The sequence below is a fragment of the Callorhinus ursinus genome, unplaced genomic scaffold, assembly GCF_003265705.2.
Source record: "Callorhinus ursinus isolate GAN/ISIS: 27379988/994484 unplaced genomic scaffold, GSC_fseal_2.0 scaffold119, whole genome shotgun sequence".
Taxonomy (NCBI): domain Eukaryota; kingdom Metazoa; phylum Chordata; class Mammalia; order Carnivora; family Otariidae; genus Callorhinus; species Callorhinus ursinus.
This window is the reverse complement of record NW_027397181.1, coordinates 357,215-380,177: the sequence shown is the minus strand read 5'-3', so window position 1 is coordinate 380,177 and position 22,963 is coordinate 357,215. Positions and strand designations below refer to the sequence as shown.

Sequence of the window (22,963 nt, the reverse complement as noted above, 5' to 3'; positions counted from 1 at the left end):
ATTTTTGTAGGCCTCTGAGAAGAGCATAGCTGGAGGACCTCTTTGATGGGGGTATTGTCCTGATTAAACATGTTAATGCATAGGAAGCACTTAAGCCCAGAACCTGGGAGAGTTCTCAGTGAATGTTAATTGTAGTTGTCATTTACTGACTTCCTCTCTACCATTTAGGACCCTGGCCTCTGTAACAGAGGACCCAGTGTGGTAGCTTAGGGGGCCCAGTTCAGCCACAGTGGGTGGCTCCCTCAATTAGATCAGCCGACCCGGGTGTGTTCCATAGTCATGGACATTGTGGGCTTCAGCCCACATTCTAAGAATTTCCCCTCTCTGATCCTAAGAGGTCTCTTCAAGAATAACTAACCTGAACCTTTTTTTTTTTTTGAACTTCTGAATATTTTAAAAATGTTCAACTAACACATGCTAATGAAAGACTTGGGAAATACATAAAATGAAAAAATCACCCATAGATTCAGAATAACCCCTGTTAATATTTTGGAGTATTTCTTTCAAATGTCTTCTTTCCTCTAGTTGAGGATTATTTTTTTCAAAGTTACATATAATTTTATATCTTGTTATGTTCACATAGTTTTACAATTATTTTCCATTTGTTACACCTGCTTTATAAACATTTTAATTTCTAAAAGTGTTATTTATTGGTCCTCAATTTTTAGATTCAGGCTATTGACAAATCTAAGAATATATTGGTCTAATGATGACATAATGTACCATTGCACAATTGTACCATATGTTCTTTAACTTGACCTTGATGTTGGACATTTAAGTTGTTTGCATTTTTCCACACTATAATAAATAAGTCTATAAGAGCATCTTGGTACTAATAACCTTTTTCTGTCTTTAGGATTATTTTACTAGGCAGAATGCCCAGAAATGAAAAGTTAAATGTTCTAAACAAAAGACTGCTGTCATCTAAACTGTTCAGGCTTTCAAGTGGAGGCAGAAGGATGTGGGGTTTCCCACCCTGCCTGCCCACTGTGTACCAGTGCCTAGCCTGGGATTGAACCTGTGCCCCAAGAAGCTCTCATTTGGCCTATGGCTGTCTGATTCCTCATCTGGTGGTCAGGTCTCCTTCTGTTCCTAATCTGTACTGTCCTGGCTGAGAGCATATCACTGTATCCCCTTGCCTTGGGGACGATCACTGATGCCTGAGCCTTTCCCGCTGGCCTCAGAGATCCCCTGGCCCACAGGTCCCCATCCCCTGCCAGCTGAAGTGAGTACGCAAACCTTTTCTTGGCTACCTTCTGCCAGTCAGGCCGTCTGCATCTGCTTCCCTCCATCTCTCTTCTGGCACAGGTATAAACAGGAGCAGGCCAAGGTCCAGGATGAGCTATTCCAGGTGGTGACGAGGGAAAGAGAGGCAGCCACAAAGCATAGGAGTGCATCCCTGCAGCAGGGGGAGGGCAGCATTGACCAGGAGAAGCAGAAGTCAACCCAGCTGGTGAGTACAGATCTTCCTGAGCTGGCCTTTTGTGCTCCAGCAGAGGTTAGGCCCTGGAGCCTGATCTGTCTGAAGCCCTGGGGCCTGGCTCCACCTTTGTGGAAAGGGTGTCTTTCTGGGGGACCAGGGGCTTGAGTTCTTATAGCCCTAACTCTACCACTGACTTGCTTTGCCATCTCTGGCCTGTATTTTCAGTTTCTGGAGCGCTAGGTTATATGGTGAGGGCTGGATCTTTCAGCAGTCTGGTCCCTCTCTCTGAAAAGTCACAGTTTTAAGTGGTATATGTACCAGGAGGGTGTGAAGGGAGAGTACTAGGGGCTTGAGGGCATGCAATAATGAGATGGAGAACACAGTTTTTTAAAGGTGGGCAGTCTGGGTACAAATTCTAGCTCCCTGCTTACTACCCCGGGCCTGTCCTCCAGTGTCTGTGAGCCTTGGTTGAGGATCATGATGTTTGCACATAGGATTGCCCAAGGGATTAGGTGAGATAATAACTGTCCCGGGCTTATCATGTGCCTGGCAGATTATAAAAAACGTACTGTTATCGCTGTTACTGTTATTAATGCCTTTAATTGATGGGAGACTATTAGTTAGGATTCTTTCTGCTGTGAGTGAAGGCTTTATGTCGTAATCCCAGAAGTCTAGAAATGCCCCAGGCTTGACTAATTCAGCAGCTCACTGGCGTCATGATCCCCATTCTCCTTCTGCTCTGCTATCTTCAGTGTGCCAGGGTGTCCTCAGGCTAGACATTCCTACAGGTCAACGACAGCTGCCTCTGAACTCTGCCAGGTCTTATGCAGATGGGGACACACCCAGCAGAAGAAGAGAAAACTTTCCTGGAAGCCCCCCAGCAGAAGGCCTCTGACGTGGCACTGGCCTGAACTGCACTGGGGGCCCATGGCTCAGCCAGTCCTCTGCAGAGGGAACAGGGAGTTCTGACTGGAGCAGGGGCTCTTTTCTAGTCCCACTGGAAAGGGGTGGGCATCCAGATAGAAGTTGGACTGATAGTAATAATTCTCCCAATTCCATTTCCATGTGGGAAAACCCCCACACAGCCTCGAAATTCTCTGACACCAGCTGGGTGTCCTCCAATTCAACTCCATCCTGAGACTCCACAGGGTAAGGGCTCAGGGCACAAGACTGTCCCCTCCCCACACTTCAGATACCTCTCAAGGCCAGGTTGTCATCTGTGCTTCTGGTTGACCGGTTGTGAATCAGAGGTTCCCATGATCCCCTCATTTGACTGATTTGCTAGAGTGACTCAACAGAGCTCAGAGAAACGTTTAACTTACTAAAAGGATTATGAAAGGATTTAACTCAGGAACAGCCAGATGGGAGAGATCCATAGGGCAAGGTATGTGGGGAAAGGGTGCAGAGCTTCCATGTCCTGTGCCAGCACGCCACTACCCCAGAGCCTCTAGGTGCTCGCCTACCTGGAAGCTCTTCAGATCCAGTTGTTTTGGGGTGAAACTGGGGTGAGGCTTCATTACCTAGGCATGACTGGTTCAGTCATTGACTACTAGTGATTGAACGCAACCGTCAACCCCTCTCCCCTCCCTGGAGCTTAGGGGTAGGACTGAAAGTTCCAGCCCTCCAACCAGTGGTTGGCTCCACTGGTAACCAGTCCTCATCCTTCCATGCAGTCCAAAAGTCATCTCATTACCATAAAGAAAGATGCCTTTATCCCTCTCATCACTTAGGAAATTCCAAGGGTTTTAGGAGCTCTTTTTTTTTTTTTTTTAAAGATTTTATTTATTTGACAGAGAGAGACACAGCAAGAGAGGGAACACAAGCAGGGGGAGTAGGAGAGGGAGAAGCAGGCTTCCCGTGGAGCAGGGAGCCCGATGCGGAGCTCGATCCCGGGACCCTGGGATCATGACCTGAGCCGAATGCAGATGCTCAACGACTGAGCCACCCCGGTGCCCCAGGTTTTAGGAGCTCTTAACAGTAAAGACTAAATATTTAGTTCTTATTTAAGTTAGGATATCACAGCAAGGAATGGGGGTGGGGTGGGGGTGGGAAGAATGGCTGTAGCAGCATCTAATGTCATCTGCTTCAGAGGCCATGGGCCAGGAGACGAGTAGCAGCCTTGCCCTGCCTTAGGTGGGTGGCCTGGTATACCCTGTGCTGCACAGAAGGAAGTTGCAGACGAGGTGAGATTGCCATTTGGGACTGTGCCCTGGGTGGTGGCTGGGAGGAAGGCCTCTGCACAGATGTTGAAAGCTGCAGTGGGTACATAACAGATGCTCGTTGAACTAGGCCCTCTGGGAAATATGAACAATACACCCTTGTCACCCTTGGGGAAGACAGACTTAAACCAAAAACTTAGAGAAAGGCCACATCGGTTTCAGTAAGCGTGAAGTGGAGCTAAAGATGATGTGCTTGTGAATGCAAAGGCAGTGGTGTCAACTGCTGGTGGGAGACACAGCTTTGACCTCAGCCTTGAGCAATATGGCTGGGACCCCAGGCTGAGGGAGCAGCTGCGGGGAGATGGGTGGGTATGGAGGAGGTGACAGGACACAGTGAGAGAGGTGAGTGAGGCGGGAAGCCACTTTTTAGAAGACCTTGGGCACCTTGCAGACTTGACCCACAAGATAGCCCTCCGTGACTGAAACCTCGGAAGAATCCCTGGAGACCATGAGGATGGCGATGATGCGATCTGACTGGTGTTTTTAGAATCCTGTGGCATCCTGGTGAAGAGTCAGTTGGTACAGAGAGAAACTGGGGTGAGTATGTGGTTTTAGGGGCTCTGGCAGTTAGTCTCTGCAGGGCAGGTTGTTGTCACCCCTTTTCAGGGAGCCTGACAACCAAGTGGAAAGGACCCTGGTTCTGGAGGTGAAGGGTTAACCAATATGGCATGAGCAATCCCAGCTGGCCCCCTGAGACAGTCACCTAGCATGGAAAAGTGCAGCCTACAGGTGTGGTGTTTCTTCCTTCTCATCTGGAACGTGTTAATTACAATGAAAGAAAATTCACAGCTTCCCTTCTTCCACCTGTGAAGGAGAAGGCTGGGTCCTGTCTCCTCAAGACTGTCCTTGGAGGAGAACCTTTACTATCGGGAAGGGACTTAAATGACCTTCACTACAGCTGTGTGGGTTTTCCTTTTTAACAAAGGGCAACTTTAGAATAAAGAAAATAAATCTTTATTTGATCCCCCCTCCCCAAATTTCTGGATGGATAATGCTCTTCTGAACCTGAGTTCTTAGGGAATAGGGAAGCAAGTGACTTCCTTCATTTTGAAAATGTTTATTAACTACTTTTCTGGGTGTTCCCATTTTTTTTGACTGTTCAACATCCACCTCTCCATGCAGTTGGTGTCCTGTTTCCTTTTGGGAATTTACCTGTCTCCTGTTATGCGTTGTCTTGGTGGGATTGCAATGCCAATGCCCAACTTCCTTTATGGAAGCCAGGTCTCTTTTCTCGCCCTGCCATGGCATAGCCACCCCCGGAGGGCAGCCAGTCAAACCCTCTCTCTGGGGACTTAAGTTCTGAGTGAGTGAAGAGGCCAGGGTAGGACTGTAGCCCAGGCCTGCTCATCAGGATCTTCACGCAGTGAAGCTGTCTTCCTGTCTCCCACACCTCCACGGGTATCCGTCGGTTTCCCTCCGGTCCTCCGCCTTCTTGAGGAGGGAATTGTCTGCTGATGACCCGAGGTCAACTCTCCTTTGCTTGCTTTAGCTGGAGCTGGTTTCTGTTATTTGGTGCTGTAACAGATGCATAGAGACACATGAGCCTGGTTTTGGAAGGCTTCAGCCAGTCAATGCAGAGAAGGGAAGCCAATTCCAGACCCTTTCTGTAAGTCAGCAGGGTCGTGAGGCACTCACCTAGATGCTGAGGATGCTGAGTGATACCATAGCCACCCCTCCACTTGGGTTGTTGTGGCTGGCAGGGCCTTTTAGTGGAGATCATTTCAAAACTGTACGTGTGCTTTGGAGGATTTAAATAAAAGGAAAAAGATGGAGAAAGGACCTGAACAGAAGCTTAGGGAATTTTCTTTCCTCATCTGAGCGTTCCATATGTACAGATTGAAGGAGCCTGCTGGGCTTGAAGGAGCCTGCTGCGCAGGGCACTTAAGGCCCTAGTGTTTGGGTCATAGCATGTTCTGGCCTTGGGGCCAGGTTGGACCCAGAGGTGGACATGGCGTGGTCTCTTGCTGTATGAGCTGGCTGCCCGCTTCTTCTTGGGGCCTCCAATGTCTGGCCAGTGTCCTCAAGCCCTGCACCCTTGCACCTGTAGCCTTGTCTGGAGGACTTTTTCCCGAGTATGCTGAGTGCAGTTTGACTTTTAATGTGCTCTTCTGCCCTCTCTTTGACAATATTGATTTTTTAATCCTCTTCTGCATGAGGGAATGTTTCAGCTCATTATTGGGAAAAATTAATAAAGCTAATGACAAGGAAAGGTAATAATTTTTATAACCTACTTCTGATGACAAAAGCGTTTCCGTTTCCTATCTAGTGCAGTAGTGGACTGTTTTTGAGTATGTTGTGTGTGTTCCCTACTACTCGCAGACTGTAGAGCCCTGGATATAATTGGGGTGAAGGCCCTGTGTTTCAGTGGAGCTTATGTTAGTAAGGCATGCTTTCCTCTGAGTTGGGGGAGGAAGTTTGGAGTCCCAAATATTCTAGAGAGAAATAAGAACAGAGCAGTTTCTGGGGCTGTCTTCTGATCGGCAGAACTTTACTTTAGGGGAGAATGAGATTTATGACCTTGCCTGTTGGGATTCCTGACACGTTAGGTATGAGATTGAAGTACACCTGATGGAAAGCAAAAACTTTCATTTTCTTTTTTGGTGAGCAATTCTTTTATTATTTTCTGTATATATTGTCTACATGCCTGTTGTGTTAGGCACTCGGTTCGTTTCTTGATAAGTGGAAACAAATGAGAAACAGCTTCTGTTCTTGAAAAGCTCTGTTCATTAGGGGAGGTAAGTATTCTCAGAAGTGACTGGACAGTGTCACGGTCTCAGACCAAAGGGATAGGAAAGCACTAGAGGAGGAAGGAGGTGGTGACAACAGACTCTTCCTGGCAGGGTGGGAAAAACTTCTGAGGGGAGGTGACCTGTGGGCTAGATATTGAAGACTGAGGAGAGGCTCACCAGGTGGAGAAGGCTAAAGGCTGAAGGACGAAGCCTGAGCAGAGTCTGAGGGCGGGTGGGGACAAGCCGCTTGGCTGCGGTCTAGGGGCATGGGGTGTGGCAGGCAGATGTGGGCCTGGGATGAAATTCTGCAGGTCTGATGGCGATCTTTGTGGGAGGGTTTTCTTATGCCTCAAAAGAGATGCACAAGAAGAGAGAGCTTTTCTACTACTGGACCGTGGCCACAGAGAAGGGTCTAAAATGGCAGATGAAAAAGTGGGGACCAAATCCTGCCACTGGCCAGACGTCAAAAGCAAGTGCTTCTCCACCTGGGTGTGCCTGCCTGACCTAAGGATTTGCACAAGAAGTGTGGCAGTCCTGCTCCGCTCTCCAGTCTGCAGGGGAGGTTTGATCTACTGCACCTTCTTTTCATTGTTCTGATGCTTGAAGAAGCTGCCACCTTGGCTCTTTGAAGTCTGCAATCAGGATTTAAGGAAAATGATGGATTCAGAAGTTTTTGAGTTGTAATTTTCTGAAATCCTGAGTGAGATAGGTTACAGCTATAGCCTTTCTTCCTCGTTCTCCCCTCCTACGTCTTCGGAAGTCTCATTCCTCGGATTATAAGCTCCTCAAGGAGAGGTACTGTGGTCTTCGTCTTCTCAGTAGTGCTCAGTAAATTATAGATGTGCATGGATGGTTAGGGAATCATGGGTAGCTAGAGCTCCAGTGGATGAGGGGTGTGGGGCAGTGCCTCCTGCTTCGGAGACTTTTTTTTTAAGATTTTATTTATTTATTAGAGATATGGAGAGAGAGTGAGTGAGCACAAGCAGAAGGAGAGGGAGCAGCAGACTCCCCACTGAGCATAGAGCCCGACTTGGGGCTCAATCCCAGGACCCTGAGATCACAACCTGAGCCGAAGTCAGACGCTTAACAGGCTGCGCTACCCAGGCGCCCCTGGAGACTTCTGTACAGCAGTCTTTGTTCGGCTCCTAGAAGACTCCTCACTGTGTCCCGTGAATAGGTGGAAGCATGTACCCAGGTCAGCCTTCTCTGGATAGCAGTTCATAGGTCTGACCTTTCCAAATGATAAAACAAAGCAAAACAAAACAAAACAGCCTTTCACTATGATGACATCTTGGAGTCAGCTAGTTTACATGACTCCTAGTCAGAGACTTACACACTTGGGGTTTAACTTGCATGGAGGAAGGCAGTGGCTGGGCCTGGTGGCTCAGGCCGGGGGTCAGGAAGTTCTCTACTTGACACGCAGCTGGGGAGGCCTGACACCTGGGGGCAGCTGTTTGGCATGGCTGTTTGTTTTAGAACATTAGTAGCCTAGGGACTCTAGTGGCCTTGTCCTTATGCCTCCTCCAATTTGAGCTCCAGAGATCTTGAATTCCTTTGGAGATGGATTTTTCAGCACCTAGATGGCTGGTAAAATCCATAATCTGAAAAAAAACAAAACAAGTCTGCCATCCATAGCCCCTTTACTTCCCTAAATCTTGCCGTTTTATTATCTTTTTCTTTTCTAGATTAGATCAGGGGTTGACAAACTTTCTGTAAAGAGCCATATAGTAAATATTTTAGACTTTGCAGGGCCACATATGGTCTCTGTCACACATTCTTTGTTTTTGTTGTTTTTACAGCTCTAAAAAATGTAAAAACACATTCTTCCTCAGAGGTCATACGGAAAGTGGCTGTAGGTTGGATTTGACGGGTGAGCTGTAGTTTGCTGACCTCTGGACTAGACAGTCCAGCTCCAGAGACTGTAATTGTTTGAGTCTTTCTGAGTCACCAGATGCCTCAAGCAGCTGGGGGGCAGTGGTGCTGACGGGGATCCTGGCTCCTTAGTGGTTTTTATTCCTGTGAGAAGTTTCACGGCACAGTGGTACCTGCTCAGTCTTCTGATGGGTAAAATGAGGACTTTTCTGGGGACAGCCCAGGGGGGAGTTTGGGAAGAGTCATGAACTTCCACTTTAACTCCTGATTCTTTTTTTACATTTGACATTTTTTAGAGTTTCCACATCACTTACACATGTTGTCCACCTTTTCCTGTGGATCCTCTAAACCTCTTTATCATAATTATCTGAAGTCTCTGATAATTCCGACATCTGGGTCATCTCTGAGTTTGGTTCATTATTTCCTCTTTCGATAATGGGTCCCATTTTCCTACAGCTTCATGTGCCTTATGATTGATACTGGACATCATGTGTAGAAGAACACTAGAGGCTGAGGAAAATAGTGCTCATGGCCAGGACCGGCCATGTTCTTCTTTTGACAGGTCATGGTGTGGGAAGGTGGGTACATCTGGTCTGTACTTGAGCAGGACGTGGGCTCTGTTGGTGCTTTGCCTTCAGACTGAGGGTTGGACCCAAACCTTCTGTTCAGCAGGACTTGGGATCTGAGCTCTGCAGGGTTTGCCTGTGCTGTCTTACTTTCCCATCAGACTTGTGGGAGGCCCTGCTTATCTTGTCCTGGGGGTGCTTCCTTGCACCTTCTTCAGCTGTAGGTGGCTCCTGGGTGGTGCTCAGTGTAGGGCCTGGAGTACCACGGGCTTCTCTTCATCTTCTGCTGGGCTTTCACATGTCCGCTGGCCCCATGCATCTGTGCCTCAGGGGTCCATGGGGGGTCTCTCAGTCACTTCTCCTGCCCTGTTCCCCAGAACTTTCAAACAATATAGGTCTCGAGGAAGAGGCTCATAACTGATGCCACATTTATTTCACACTTCCCTTTGGTCATCATCACTTTAAAGCACTCTTCACACCCCAGGGAAAATGAGAAGGGCAAAGTCAAATGATTGATTTTGTTCCCTCTCTGAATGTCCGGGCCCATATGACTATTGTTGTATGGGGCCAGTCCTTCCACAGGGCGGGCTGGCTCTCCACAAGGTACAGAGGACATTCCACACAGCTGACTGCCACCATGCCTCATTTGCAGCCACATTTACTCAAAGAGCAAGGGTGGGTGCATTCAGTTTCTTAGAGAATCAGAATAATTGTTTGGAAGGGGTACTGAGGCTGCCTGGGTTTCTACTTTCCTTATTAAGGTCAAAGTTAAAATTACATGGCCTTGTGGCCATATGGTAGGATAATTTTTAGAGTTAGGAAAACTACAGATAGGCTAGTATGAAAACTGGTTCAGCCATATTTTTAGCTGATTACACACCAAAAAAGGAACTTTGGCTTTACTTCTCTTATATTTTATACAAACTGGGGGTGGGGAGGGCATAAAAACCATTCAGGGACTAAGAGCCTGGCACCCAAGTCCAGGGATGGCTCCCAGTATACCAGGACTGGATCACAGTGCTTGTGGGTAGTTGTGAGGATTGACCCATGGAGCCATTGGCGTGAAATGCCTGGCACCCAGGAGCTCCAGGAATTGGGCATGTTGTTCTGGGCTAGTGAAGCTGATAGAACTGTAGCCAGATGAGCCCATCACTGGGGTTCCTTCACTCCTCTGTGCTGTTTCCTTCCTGGGGTAGAAATGGGGGTAGACAGGGTTGTGTGTTGTTGGGCAAATTATACCTCCTTCCCCTCTTCTCCACTTCCATCCATGGACTCTTGACAAAGGGTTGATGTGAACTGATTCCTAGAACAAATCTGTCCTTCAGGCTTCTGACCAGTCCTCTGGAGAGACAGGCTGCAGTAGTGTGGAGGAGGGGTAGAGGGGTGGCTCACAGAAACACCTCATTTGTGGGCAGATGCTTTGGGGTTTTCCACCTGTGTGGTATGAGTATCGAGGACCCTCCCACTCAGCCTCGTCCCTGGCAGCCATTTACCTGCAGCACTTTGCTCTTGGTCCATCTCTCTGCCTGACTTCCCCACCTGCTGTGTGTCAGGATCACCCAGGAACTTGGCAAAGATACACATAATTGGATCTTAGGACAAAAACGACTGGATTAGACTCTTTGTGACCCTGGAATCTGTATTTTGAACAGCCCCCACCTGATGCAGGCCCAGAGCTGACTCCTGGACTGATGTTGCGAGCCAGGGACCCCACAGTGGTTCTGCCCCTTTTGCCGTTTGGGCCCCTGAGGGATGTATAGTATTCCCACTGGTGATGTGGCTCCCCATGGTACTCGAGAGCAGAGGCTGTGCTATTTGAAATGTGTACCAGGCCCCCATTCCCGATGCAACTCACTACCTACGTGGGTGCCTTTGTCAGGCCTCTTGGCCTCAAAAGAAAGCAGGAGCTCTTTGCCGAGGATAGCTAGGAAAGCGCTCTCTACTGGTACCATTCCCTGGGAAGGGTCAGGCAAGCTGGGCTTGGTATTGTGGGGGACAGGTGGTAAGAGACTGTTGTCAGAGTGGGCAGTGCCTACTTCAGGACATGAGTGATGTCCAGTGGCACGCGGTGGACTCCCGGCAGTAACATGCACAGTGTGAGAGAGCTCAGACCTCTAGTTCCCTGTAGCAGCAGCCCATGTGCTATTTGAGGCATGTGGCAGGAACAGAAAGAAACCTTCTCAAGGCATTTAGACTCCCTCGCCGGCCTGTGCACAGGAGGGCTACTACGTTCTAGTTGTTTCTCAGGTCCCTGGGACATGCCCCCAGAGTGAGCCCAATGGACCTGAGAGGGTTGAGCTCCGGGCATTACCCCTGGGAAGCTTATTAGGCTCCTGTTTCCTGTCCACCTCATTAGATGCATTGTGATGGTGTCCTTGGGCTGGAAAAGTCCTATTTTTTCCCTCAGCTCTTTTACACATTTTGAAGCACCAGGAAGATGGTGGTTACCCTGGCAGTGGGGAGCTGGAGGACTAGGGTGAGGGCAGGTGTGGTGGGGTGGGATTGAGAGGGGCCAGAGGGACCAGGGGCTGGTCTGGACAAGGTCACCAGGGTGGTGCCAGCTGAGCAAGGTGATGGTGAATAGTAGTCACTAGCTGTTTGGATCTTAGCAGAAGGTGGAAGATGTGTGGACTCCTTCTCTTTAAAGAAAGCTGTTGCTCTGTGCACTTCTCAGAGTAAAATGCAGGGATTTTAGAATTTGTTCTAGAATGGCCCTCCTGTGGGAAGGGAGATCCCAACACTTTGGGATAGTGAAAGATGGGCATTTAGCCCTCTTATTTAAGAGGTTGGAATTCCAAGTGGGTTTCACAACCTGGGTTGATTAGGATTTTGTGCAACTTCCTCCCCTTCACCACCTCACGGATCTGCAGATGCCTTTAGTTTTCCCTTCCTGGCTCTGGTGCGGAGCTCAGGTGACCTCTGCTGTGTGCTGACAGAAGCTGGAAATCCTCATTAGCTGCTAACTTTGTTAGGCAAATGGCTGATTGCGGTTCCATTCCTGGTGTCATTGCTTCTAATTAGCAGATCGCATGTCTACGAAAATGTCTCTTAGCACCAGGGATGAGCTAAAGAGGCTGACAGCTGGGGCTGGGATCTGGAGAGAATTGTGAAAGAAGCTTTTTCTCTTAAGCCTCTTGAGGGACTCTGCTGCCGACCTCAGCCAGGCTCCTTGGCCTCTGTGTGCCTGATGGGTCCCAAGGGGTCTGAGCCGCAGACTTCCTTGGAAAAAACCAGCAGCGGGGTGGGGGAGTGGTGGTGACCTGAGCCATCTGACCGGCATCACAGCAGCAGGTGACGCCTTACTGATCTACTGTTTTGTGTCTTGTGGGAAGCCTGGGGCCTAGCTGAGAGTTTAGGGCTTTTGTGTTTTGAGCAGGTCTTGTGCGCTGTAGCTAAGCCTAAAATTGTAGGGAAACCTGACTTGAGAACTGGGGCAGGAGTTGGATAGTGTTGTGCTGGCCGTCCTGGCCACGGAGAGGATGCGGCCGTCAGGGACAGTGGTGCTCAGCAGTGGTGCCTGCTGTTTGTGCCTGCTCTGTACCCATCTCATTCCTCTTCTTCTGGAAACAGTGCCCGCCACCCCTGCCACTCGCTTCGTGCCTGTGGATCAAGTGGGACTGGCCCTACAACCCTAATTGATCTTGGCAGCAGTATGTTTTCTTTTTCTGTCCTGCTTGAGTGAAATTGGGCTGGTGCCTGCCCACTTCCATGCATGCCTCTAGGATGCCAGCAGGGCTGTGGAGAGGGGAGGGTCATGGTTTATTTTAAGTCTGTTTATGTGGTTTATTCACATAGCCTTTGGGGGAGCTACCATTCTGCCTTTTTCTTTTTCTGAAAAAATGTTTTAGATTTGTCAGTTAAGCAGATTGTGTTTGCCCCCTTAGGTAGACACCACTGCTGGCTACTGGCAAGGTAGAGTGGAAAAGGGATTATTTGGCTGACAAACATCAACAAATGGGACAGGAGAAAAGTCTCAGACATTTTCCCCTTACCTCTGTGTCCACTCAGTGGCTGGGCGAGGTCCCTATCTCGTGTGTCTGGGCAACAAGATTCGGGCTCTTAGAGCAGCATGTGCGCGAATCAGGAGCAGCTTGGACTGTAACAGAAGCCCATGTGGCAGTGGCTTAAACAGTGGGGGTATGTTTATTTCGTGACTAAGAAGTCTGGGGGCAGACAGCTCAGGCGGGTCCGGTAGCGCAGTGCATCAGGAGAGATCCATTGACCTCCTTTCCTTTTGAGCCACCATTCTCAATGCAGCTCTCCTCATGGCCTCAGGATGGCTACCGTGCCTCCAGACATCTCATTTGTTTTCCAGTCAGGAAGAGGGAAGAGGGAAGACCCAAAAGCCTTTTCTGACTCAACTTTTGTTTTCTGTAGGAGAGATAACCTCTCTAGGGACTCTCACCAACACAGCTGTGTCACAGGGCTACCTCTGGCTAAAGGGGAAGCTGGGATAGTGAGTGATTTTAACCGGGGATCTGACCACCCCCCAAAATCAGGTCTGTTTTTAAAGAAGGGGCTGAATGCCAATCAAGTGGCAAGCAGCATCTTCTGTAGCATGGCAGTGTAGAAGGAGCCCTGCTTCTGGACTTGTTAGCCCTGGACACAGATTCACCAAGTACTTATCCGCTGTGATCTTGGACACCTTCCATAACCTCCACAAGCCTTAGTTTCCTTGCGTGTCAACTGGCAAGCATCCAGAGTCGTAAGGATGCTTTAGTGACATGGTGGAAGCCAAGCACCCAGCACGCTGGCTGGCAGGTGGAAGGCAGGCCCTACATTCTTGTCTTTGCATCATGCCGAGCTCCCCCAAATGCAGGAGAAGAGAAGTTCAGCAGGTGACGAATCTGAGGGTGGAATCCACCGTGGCGGAGATGGGATGCTACAGAGGACAGGTGGGATGGCGGTCGCTGGGTGCTGCCTTTCTGGCCCTCCCTCCCTGGAGCGGGCGTCATTTGTCAGAAGCACCTGTGGTGCTCCTTCATTCTAAAGCAGACCTTCCAAATCCCACTGGGCAGTGTCTCCAGCCTCCCAAGGTTAGTCTCAGCTTCCCGTGCCTGTGCTCTCCTGGTGGGTGTTCTCGCTAGTGCCCAGGCTGGAGTGTTTTCATGGCCCTGGGCTCTGGTGAGGCTGAGGGGAGGGGCCCACTTGAAGGCATTCTGAGCCGAGCCAGTGCACCCACACTCTTGGCGGCACTCCCTCCTGCCTTGCTCAGTTCCCACAGGTTTTCTCTGGGGGCTTCTGGGGCCCTGTTCTCCGCTAGGACTGGGGTGGTCGGGGAGGGCAGCTAAGGGGGATGCCAAGCAGAGCATCTCTGTGTGCGAGGCCCTTGTACTGTGTGTGCCCTGCCATGCAGCTCTGGTTCCACTGGGCTGACTGCACTAGGAAGGCCTCTTGGAAGAGGGGTCTTCTCCTGCTCTTAGCCCCCCCAGTGGAGTCGCACAGTGCAGGCACCCATCCCCCTGTGACTCCTGCTGGCTCTGTCCACTCTCATGCCCTTACCAACACACACGGCCCTCCATGGATTCGTCTCTTCATATGCGGTCCTCAGTGCTCCCTGCCGCCCTAGCACCCTTCCCTGCCTCGACAGTCCCCTCTCTCACCTCTGCACCTGCATACTCTGCGAGCCATGGCAGGAGGTGTGCTAGAGCACGCAGGGCAGGATCAGCTCAAGAGCCTCTGTTCTTGGGGCTCCCGAGTGTCAGACAATGTTGAACATGGGGCCCATTCTCTAGTTGACTGCTCGGACATGATGTCGGCCCCTTATCTTCCTGCTGACACACACTGGACATTAATAGAAATACATTGCCACGGCACATGTGTGGAATTTCAAGCAGCCGCCCGGGCTGGCGCCTTCCATAGCCTATTGTGTGCTTAACCTCTTCTGAAGAGGTTTTTGATGAGAAATGAGTAAGACTGTTAACTCTCGGCAGCTGGGTATGTGGCACGTTTTCTTTCTTCTTCTTCTTCTTTTTTTTTTTTTTTTTTTTTTGCTTTTCCCCTTCTTGATTCTCTGCAGTCCTTCCTTAATCTTTGCTCTAGAGGAGTGGGCTTTGCCGCCTCAGGATTTTGTATTTAATCCACTGCTGCTTGAGCTGGGCTCTTCCGGCACTGATGGAAGCAGCCTTGGTGGTGGTGCAGGGGGCGTAAAAGTGGGACCGTGGAATCTTCCCCGCAGCCTGGGTTGTTTGGCCCGAGTTTCTCCCTCTGGCCCTAGTCCCTGGGGAAGCTCCTTTATGGCTGAACGGGGCCATTGGGACGCCTGGCTTCTCTTCTGAGATGCTCTAAGCTTTTAGAGTCATTTTTTCCCCCTTTATCTCATTTCCTTATTTTTCTCAAGAGCTGCTGGTGATGCCTCAGTTTTCCTGACTGGCATCTGAAATCCTGGAGAAGAACGACTCACTCAGAAGCCCTGGGCCTTGATGTGGCCAGGTGTGGTCAGTCGGGGTTGGCACGTCATCAGAATGGTCCGGAGGTGTTGTAAGAGAGAGTCTCAAATGCTTACTGTGTGGGATAGCTTCGTACACCTTCAGTTTCCCCAGCTGCAAAGTGGAGGCTCTCATAGGCTTCGTGTGGGGTTTAGATGAGATAATGCTTTAGCGTCTAGGAAAGTGTCTGCGCTGTAGTAGGTCCACAACAAAACTCACCTCAACATTTTCTTGTGGCCTAAGGCTGAAGAGCATTCCTTGCCAGCAGTTTCTGGATCACGTGTCTCTGTCTTCTTTCTGCTATGGCTGTTGTTCTGTTGATACGTCCTCCTACATCAGACACCTGCTTCTTAACTCTCCCCTCTCTCTTTTCCCCAGAACCCATTCTTGGCTTTCCCTGGTCCTTGTCTTCACCCCCATCTCCTGGCCCCAGGCATCTCCCTGCCCTGCAGGATTGGTACTGACACTGCTTACAGCCAGCACCTCCTTCCCTTGATCCTCGTGTCCTTCCTCCACGCCCTCTTTGCTAGACTCCAGCCGTGGGCACACCCCTCCACATGCCTCTCTGAGCCTGGGCCTGGGCTCCTGAGGGCCGCCCCGGGAAGTCCCGCACCGGGCTGCTGGCTCATCCCCCTTTTACCCTTTCTGGGTGGCTGCTGTGGTGTTCTGCCCTGCACCTGTCCCAGGCCATGTCCACACTCACTCGTTGGGCCCAGCTTGGCTTTCTCTGTCCCTGCCTTGCCACCCTCTCTTCCCCATCCTCTTGCAAGGGGCCTTACCTGTTGCAGCCTGGGTCTCGCCCTCCTGTCCCCCTGGACCTTGCTCTGGTTCCTTCCCATTCCTACTTCCCATGCTCAGCTCCTCCCTGTCTGAAACCAGCACCTTTCCCCAGCAGCCCCTCTGGGTGCAGCCTTGCCTCTCCCTTTCCTTTATCATCCTGTTTTGAAATCAGCAGTAAAATCGTAATCTTACTTCTCCAACTCATTCAATTTGGTCTTCACTTTTTTAATAGGTTGTTCTCAGAAACTACTCTTTTTTCCAAGAAATCAGATGACTTCCACACGTTTGCTCTAGGGGATATTGGACGCTAAAGAGCCCCCCTGCCTTTGAACTCTCACTTTTGTGAACCTCTCTGCCTCCCTTTCCATCTGTGTAATACGTGTTCCCCGAAGGGTGCTGTTGCCCATCCTGGGTTGGGTCTGACCTGACATGGTTGAGGGCCTGCTGGAGCCTGCAGTCCAGTTGGAGAGAAAAACATTCAACGAGGAAACACTCACTGAACTTCAGAGAGAAGTGTGATGCTGCTAAAGAACAAGGTATTTAGAGAGAAGCAGTAGGGACCTAATTTACATGGAAGTCTGCAAAGGCTTCTCTGAGGAGCAGACCTTTGAGCCAAGACCTAGAGGAATGATGGGAATTAAAAACAGAACAGGGAGGAGGACGCCCCGGTTGGGGGGAGGCACATGGTCAGGGGCCTGGGTGGGAGGGAGCTCAGTGAGGCAGAGGAGCTGGAGGCAGGGAGCGGTGGGGATAGTGGAGGGGCTTGTAGGCACGGGGGGAAGTTTGGGTCAGAGGCAGAAGGGAGCCTGTGACTAGTTCTCACGAATGTTCTGTGTGGGGTGGCTTAGAGCAGGTGAGAACAGAGGCAGGAGTCCTGAGAGGTCATGGTGACTCAAAGGACAGCGACCATGAGCGGGTGGGGAGAATTGCGCAGAGAAAGAGGTATGTGGGTGAAGAAGAAGGAAGTGTCAGGCATGATTTCTCAGACTTCTGGTTTGAGGTGCCCTTTGCCGACAGGGGTGTGCCTAGGGGAGTACATCTTCTCTGGCCTCCCTGCCTCTACCCTATTCCCAGATGGGTGTGCGGTCCACAGATGGTCCTAATGTCAGGGCAGAGACTGAGCTGATGTAACAAAGAAGCCCCCCAATACATGTGTTCCTCTTTCTTGTAACAGTACGGAGGTGCGTGGGTAGTCCACGGCTGCTGGGGGCTCAGCCAGCCTCAGCACCTATGGGTTCGAGGTGCTTGCTCCAGTTTTCATGCTTCCCAGCCCGCGGGAAAGTGAAGGGGCCAGGTGGGCTCATGCCTGCTCAGTCATTTAAGGGCAAGACCTGGATGCTGTTTCTGGACATATCTTACTGCCAGAAAGCAGTCACATGGCCGCACCTAGCTGCCGGTTGCCTAGGAAATGTAGTCTAGCTGGGAGCCCCACTGAAATGCTACTAGCCTAGAGGAAGGGAAGAATGGATGTTGGGGGACAGTGAAGATCTGCCACTGTTATCTGTTGCCTCCTCATTCCCCCTCAGAGACTTCCTCCAGGTCTACCTTTGGCCTGATCTCTGTTGAGGGCTTTGCATATCTGGGTGCTGGTTGGATATATCTCTCCTGATGCCTTCAGGTACCTCCAGTGGAGAATGTCCAGAGCAGAAAGTGTCTTCTTCCCAAAGCTGTACTTCATACAGTCATTTATAAAATACGAAATATTTTATATATTTCTTTCTAAAGAAAACACATTATTCTGGGCCTGATATCTCACTGCCCCCTTTCCCTTTTGTTGGGAGACCCAGGTTTTTGCCTTTGTGGTCCCCTGAGGCCTCCCTTTGTTATGGCTGCCCTGGGGACTGGTGCAGATCACTGTATGGTGCAGTATCACAAGACACACTTGTGATAGCTGCTCAGTGGTCCACACATAGCAGTAAAGGGCCGTAGAGAAGGTACGGTGCTATCAGCTCTGCCCAGACATTCGAGGGAGGTATTTCTGGGGAGTAAGGGGATATATTACATCAGAGTTGAGCTGTCTTCGCCTTTTTCTTCCTAGTGGTCAGCTGGCCTTCCAGGCAGCTGGCCTGAGGGGCTTCTGCCGAGACCTCAGACGTGTGTCCCTGTTGTTTTGAAGATGATCTGTCAGGATGCTGAATGTGGCAGGGCACGTAGCTCTTCCCTGGCCATCTGTCCACAGTTGGGCCCTGGCCAGACCTCACAGAGGGAGTTTTCCAGCAGATTAGATGGAGTCAGAAGTCCTTCAGGGCTAGGGACTCCCTCCTGGAAGTTGGATTGAGATGAGGAGAACTGAGTTTGAGTCTAAACCGGCCTGGCTGCTGGTGCCCGAGGCTCGCTGGAGGGTCTGGCCCTGCTTGAGCATGGCCACCTCTGGAAGGTAAGGTCCCTGGGTAAGTTCCCCCACCTTCTTCTCAAGCCCTCCCCTGAGTGAGCAGACCCACCCACCTTTAAGGCCAATTCCCTTTGCAATGAGCCTGAACTTCCCTGCATCCCAGTTAAAGCCAGCCCATTAGCACTGCCCCATCTGTCACCATAAGCGGAAAGTTCTTCTAACAGGTGGGCAGGCAGCTCTCCCACGCTAATAAGGAATCTGTGAAATTCCTCCAGGGACTCAGTGGTGGCACAGTAATAGGCCCAGGCTTTGCCCTCCCCCACGGGAAGACGCAGGTGACCAGGGGTGGTCGGTGCTGTGTGCTGACCCCAGCGCGACCCTCTTGACCTCCAGAGGCTCGGGGAGGATGGGAGAGTGAGGCCGCAGCAGAGGCCACTCTCAGTCTTCCTTGCGCTCTGGGTTTCCCTGGAGTCACTGCGGGGACTGGAGGAAGGGAATGCGCGTTTTCTCTTTTGTCTGGCTTTGCGGGGCCGCTTGGGGGCTGGTGTTTTCACCTCCTGATAGCGCATCTTTGAACACAGTTGCTTTTTCTCCTTAAGGAGAATTTGCCTGCGTTGTGCTAACTTGATCCTTGTCTCCGCTGCCCTAGAGTTGCAGAATTCTGCTCCTTTGCTGGGCTCTGGCCAGAATAGACCCGGGTTTTTAGGATTTTCAGGTAGAGAATGTTCAGTTTGTGGTCGTGTCCAGCAGCTGACTTGGCAGCATGGCATAGCATGGATTGAGGAGCCAGGTTAGGTGGGATCGACTCCTGCTTCCCAGCTGTGCTCCTGGGTGGTGTCATTTAATCTCTCTGTGGCCCCCTCTGTGAGGATAGGATGATGGCTGTGCCCGGCTGCCACGTTGTGGTGGAAGTGCTTAGAGGGGGGCTTGGTGCGCAGCAGGACTCAGTACCTGTCAGCTCAGCTCTGTTGCCCTCAGGATCACTCACAACCCTCTGCTGTGTAGCAGGCCCTCCCCTCCAAGGCCCATTGCCCTCCCCACTCAGGGACACTTCGTAATGCCCAGGAGCACTCACTCATTTGATGGCCACATAAAGGATTTTCTGTTCTAAGGAGTTCATCAGGTTTTGGAACAGGGTCTCAGGGTAAAGGCCAGAGCTCAGAACCCTGTGTGTTTGGGGGCAGGGGTCAGCCTCCTGCTGGGTCTTTGCCTGTGGCATTGCATTTTCTGCCCTCACTGGGGGGCAGGCTCTGGAGTTTAGGAAGGGTAGGGAAGGAGGGTAGGCTCTGAGAAGAACCAAGTCAACTCCTTCCTACTCTTCATCCTGTCATGGGTCCCGTGGGAATGATTTTGCTTGTTACCACAGTCAGAATCCTGCTGCGCTTTGTGAATGAAGTTGAGGCTGGCTTGTCCTGGAATCCCTTCCTGTCCTGCACGTTGGGGCCACTAGGTGGCAGTCCCGAGCCATTCGTCTGCCTGGAGGACCCAGGGCTTGGAGCAGGCCTCTTCAGGCAGGAGGAGAGGGCAGGCCCCTTCCCCTGACATGCTCCCTTTGAGGGCCTGGATCTAGCTGAGCAGGCTGGAAAGGCCCATTATTCTGGGCCTGATATCTCACTGCCCCCTTCCCCTTTTGTTGGGAGACCCAGGTTTTTGCCTTTGTGGTCCCTTGAGGCCTCCCTTTGTTATGGCGGCCCTGGGGACTGGTGCAGATCACTGGATGGCGCTGGCTAGTGGGGACACATCCTGCCATCCAGCCCCTTCAGTGGAGCTGCCTGGGGGAGGGCTCCCCTCTCTTCCTGCAATATTCTGCTCCTCATCCAGAAAGTTGCTGATGGCTTGGCTTGGGTCCAAAAAAATGTAGAGGAGGCACAGTTGGGATTAGATGAGGAATGAGAAATGTTGGGGTTTTATGCTGGGCTGGGCTGGGCCTGGGCATTCACTCCTCAACCACAGGTTCCTTTGTTCCCAGAGCTGGTAAGTCCCATTGTCTTTCCTTGCCAAATACCTGAGGTCAAGGCCAAATTAAGAGCCAAGGAGTCTGTGGTCTTCTTCCCTGGCTGGCAGGTGGGAGGAGAGACAGTAGGACTCCTTCCACAAGCTCTTCCGAGGGAGCTGGTGGCACCCTCATGTGCCTTTTCCTTGGCTCCCTTTTGCAAAACAAGCAGATTCTGACTTTGCTGTGGGTGGATGGACTGCCATGGTTTTGGCAGCCAAGGAGATTTTTCAAGGCCCGGAGAAGAAGGGACACAGAGAAATGAGCTAACGTAGTGGTGACTTGAACTTCCCATGGCAAATAGCTTGTTGGGTTTAAGGAACCCCTAGTCGCTATCTAAACAGACTTTCTTGCTCGTTTTTGCTGAGAAGCCAAGGTCCTGGCAGCAGGAGCTGTGCTGTCCTTTTGCCCTCCTGAGTGTGGCAGAGGAGGGGTAGGCAGGGAGTCGTGGCCCGGTGCAAATCATCCTGGTGATATTCTAGTGAGCGTGCTGCAGCCTGCCCGCATGCCTCCCTAGCTCCGGCTCGCAGAGCACTGGCCCACGCTGACACTGGGGTGGAGTCCTGCGTAAACACTGGACAGGCCTGGGTGGAAACAGCTTCTAGGAGAGCTGGCCGAGTTGTCTCAGCCTTACCAGGCCCCTGGTGTTCTTCTCCCACATCCTCATGCGCCTGCCCCTCTTTTCCACCTTTATCTTTTTACTCCTTTCCCCTCCCCCCCCCGCCTCCCCCAGCTTCTTTCTGGTGTACAGGCACACTGCCCAGAGCTTTCCTGGGCTGCCTTTCCACAGCGGTGGGTGAAGAGGGCGGCCACAGGCTTTGTTCTTTCTGCTCCGTGGGCTGTGGCACTCCAGCATGAGTCTCTGGGTGGCCGTGGGCACTGGGTGCTGCAGCGCACGCATGCCAAGCCCCACTGGAGGTCGGTGCCACCTGAGAGATTTGTGGTGGGGCAGCGTGGAGAAGCTTGTAAGGGCTGCTTTCCCTGAGTGGGCGGGGAGGACAGATAGGACCCGTCTTGAGCCTTTATTGGGAAAATAATGCTTTGAAGGTGGTGTACACATTCCAGGAGGAGTTGGTGGGGCGGGGGGTGGGGTTCTTACTAGAATTATCTATGTGCTTCTTTAAAGAGTTCACAGCAGCACAGAAAGCCTGGTGGGCCTGGTCTGGGCTTACAGTTTGATAAAGCAAGCAACCTGTTCCGTGTTAATCCATCAGATAGTCACAGTAGATACGGCTCCAGTTCTTTAAACTGGAGTCTGAAGTGCTCTAAGAGGGAGGTAGTGAGTAGCAGAAAAATTAAAAAAAAAAAAAAATCTCATCTATGTTACTTACACAAATTGTGTGGCCGTAGTTAAGTATCTCTGGGCATCAGTTTCTCCATCTGTAAATTGGGGACAGGGTTATTGCAAGGGTAGAGTGTAAACACACTCAAAGTGCCTCGCTCAGTGCTTCACATGTACTAGGTCCTCAGTGACCTGGCTTGTGGTCAGCACAATGTTTCCTTCAGCTCTGAGGCCAGGTACTCAGCCTGTGGGGAGTGGTCACATCTCCCTGTGCGTGTCAGTGCCTGGACGCCCAGGGGCACCTCTCTCAGCTGAGCTCTTTTTAAGGTGCTGGATGTGGCAGAGCTGGGAGCTGGGGAGAGGAGGCCATCCTGTCTAGGAGCAAGCTTTCTGACGTTTCCTCTCCAAAGCAGGCTGCTTCGAGCAGCTCAGCTGCCACAGTGAAAATCCTGCGCGCTCACCCTAATTGGTTTTCAGGAGAGATTGATTTTTGCCTGTGTGACTGCCGCTAGGAACCCTGATGTCTCTTTCCTTAGGGATCACGTACCTCCAGATGAATTTTGTTTTTAGCCACCACAGAGTCCATCCTCCACCTTTTCTGTAAGGATGCATTTAGGAGATAAAGGTAGGCACCTTCAGCCTTTGGCCTTGGAGGCTGTCCCTTAGAAGGGGCCCCAGGTTAAGAAGCTGATGGCAGACCAGGAGATGACCCCAAGGAGGAAGGGAAGCTGCTGTCAGTCTTCCTGGGTCTGGCTTCTTCCCAGAGAGGTAATAGAGTGGTCGCATTTTAAACTCTGGGGGAAAGGGAGACTGCAGAGAGAATCAGGACTCCTCAAGTAGATGAAGAACGAGAGCCTGGAGAAGAGCAAGCCAGCTGCTCTGGTTCTAGGGAGAGCCGAAGAAGGTGTGTGGCACATAAATGGAACCCGGAGAGAACCTGAGGAGGGAGAGGGTTAAAAGAAGCTAGAGCTGAGTATAAATGCTTCTTACAGCTCTCCGCGGGGTCTGTTCTGGCTGGCAGGCGGAGGGAAGGAGGTACACAATTAGAGATCATCAGAGCTGGGAAGGGAGCAGGTGCTGAGTCTGTCGCGCTTGACCCTGACACTGTACAGGGGACCTGGGGCTCAGATGACCTTAGCTGGCGTGTCTGAGGGCCTGAGCTAGTGCCTGTGTCTGAAAGTCCCCGGGCATCTGTCTTGGGCTCTGGGTTGATAGCACTGGCTGGAGGGTCATCGCTGAGGCTCTGCTGCACAGCGTGGCATCAGGAAGTGTCTTTCACACCGTTCCTTGAAATCTGGTAGTTTCACTGAGCTCCTCAGGGATTCTGCAATATATCTGT

At 51.1% G+C, this 22,963-nt stretch overlaps 1 protein-coding gene across 2 annotated transcripts in view; it reads left to right on the top strand.

The window, feature by feature from the left end:
- Positions 1–22,963, top strand: part of CHCHD6 (coiled-coil-helix-coiled-coil-helix domain containing 6) — a 269,141-nt gene that overhangs the window by 24,575 nt on the left and 221,603 nt on the right. For both annotated transcript variants that reach the window (XM_025860282.1, XM_025860281.1), the window contains exon 4: positions 1,309–1,453. In XM_025860282.1, the coding sequence (XP_025716067.1) occupies positions 1,309–1,453 (145 nt within the window). The remainder of the gene's footprint in view (positions 1–1,308; positions 1,454–22,963) is intronic.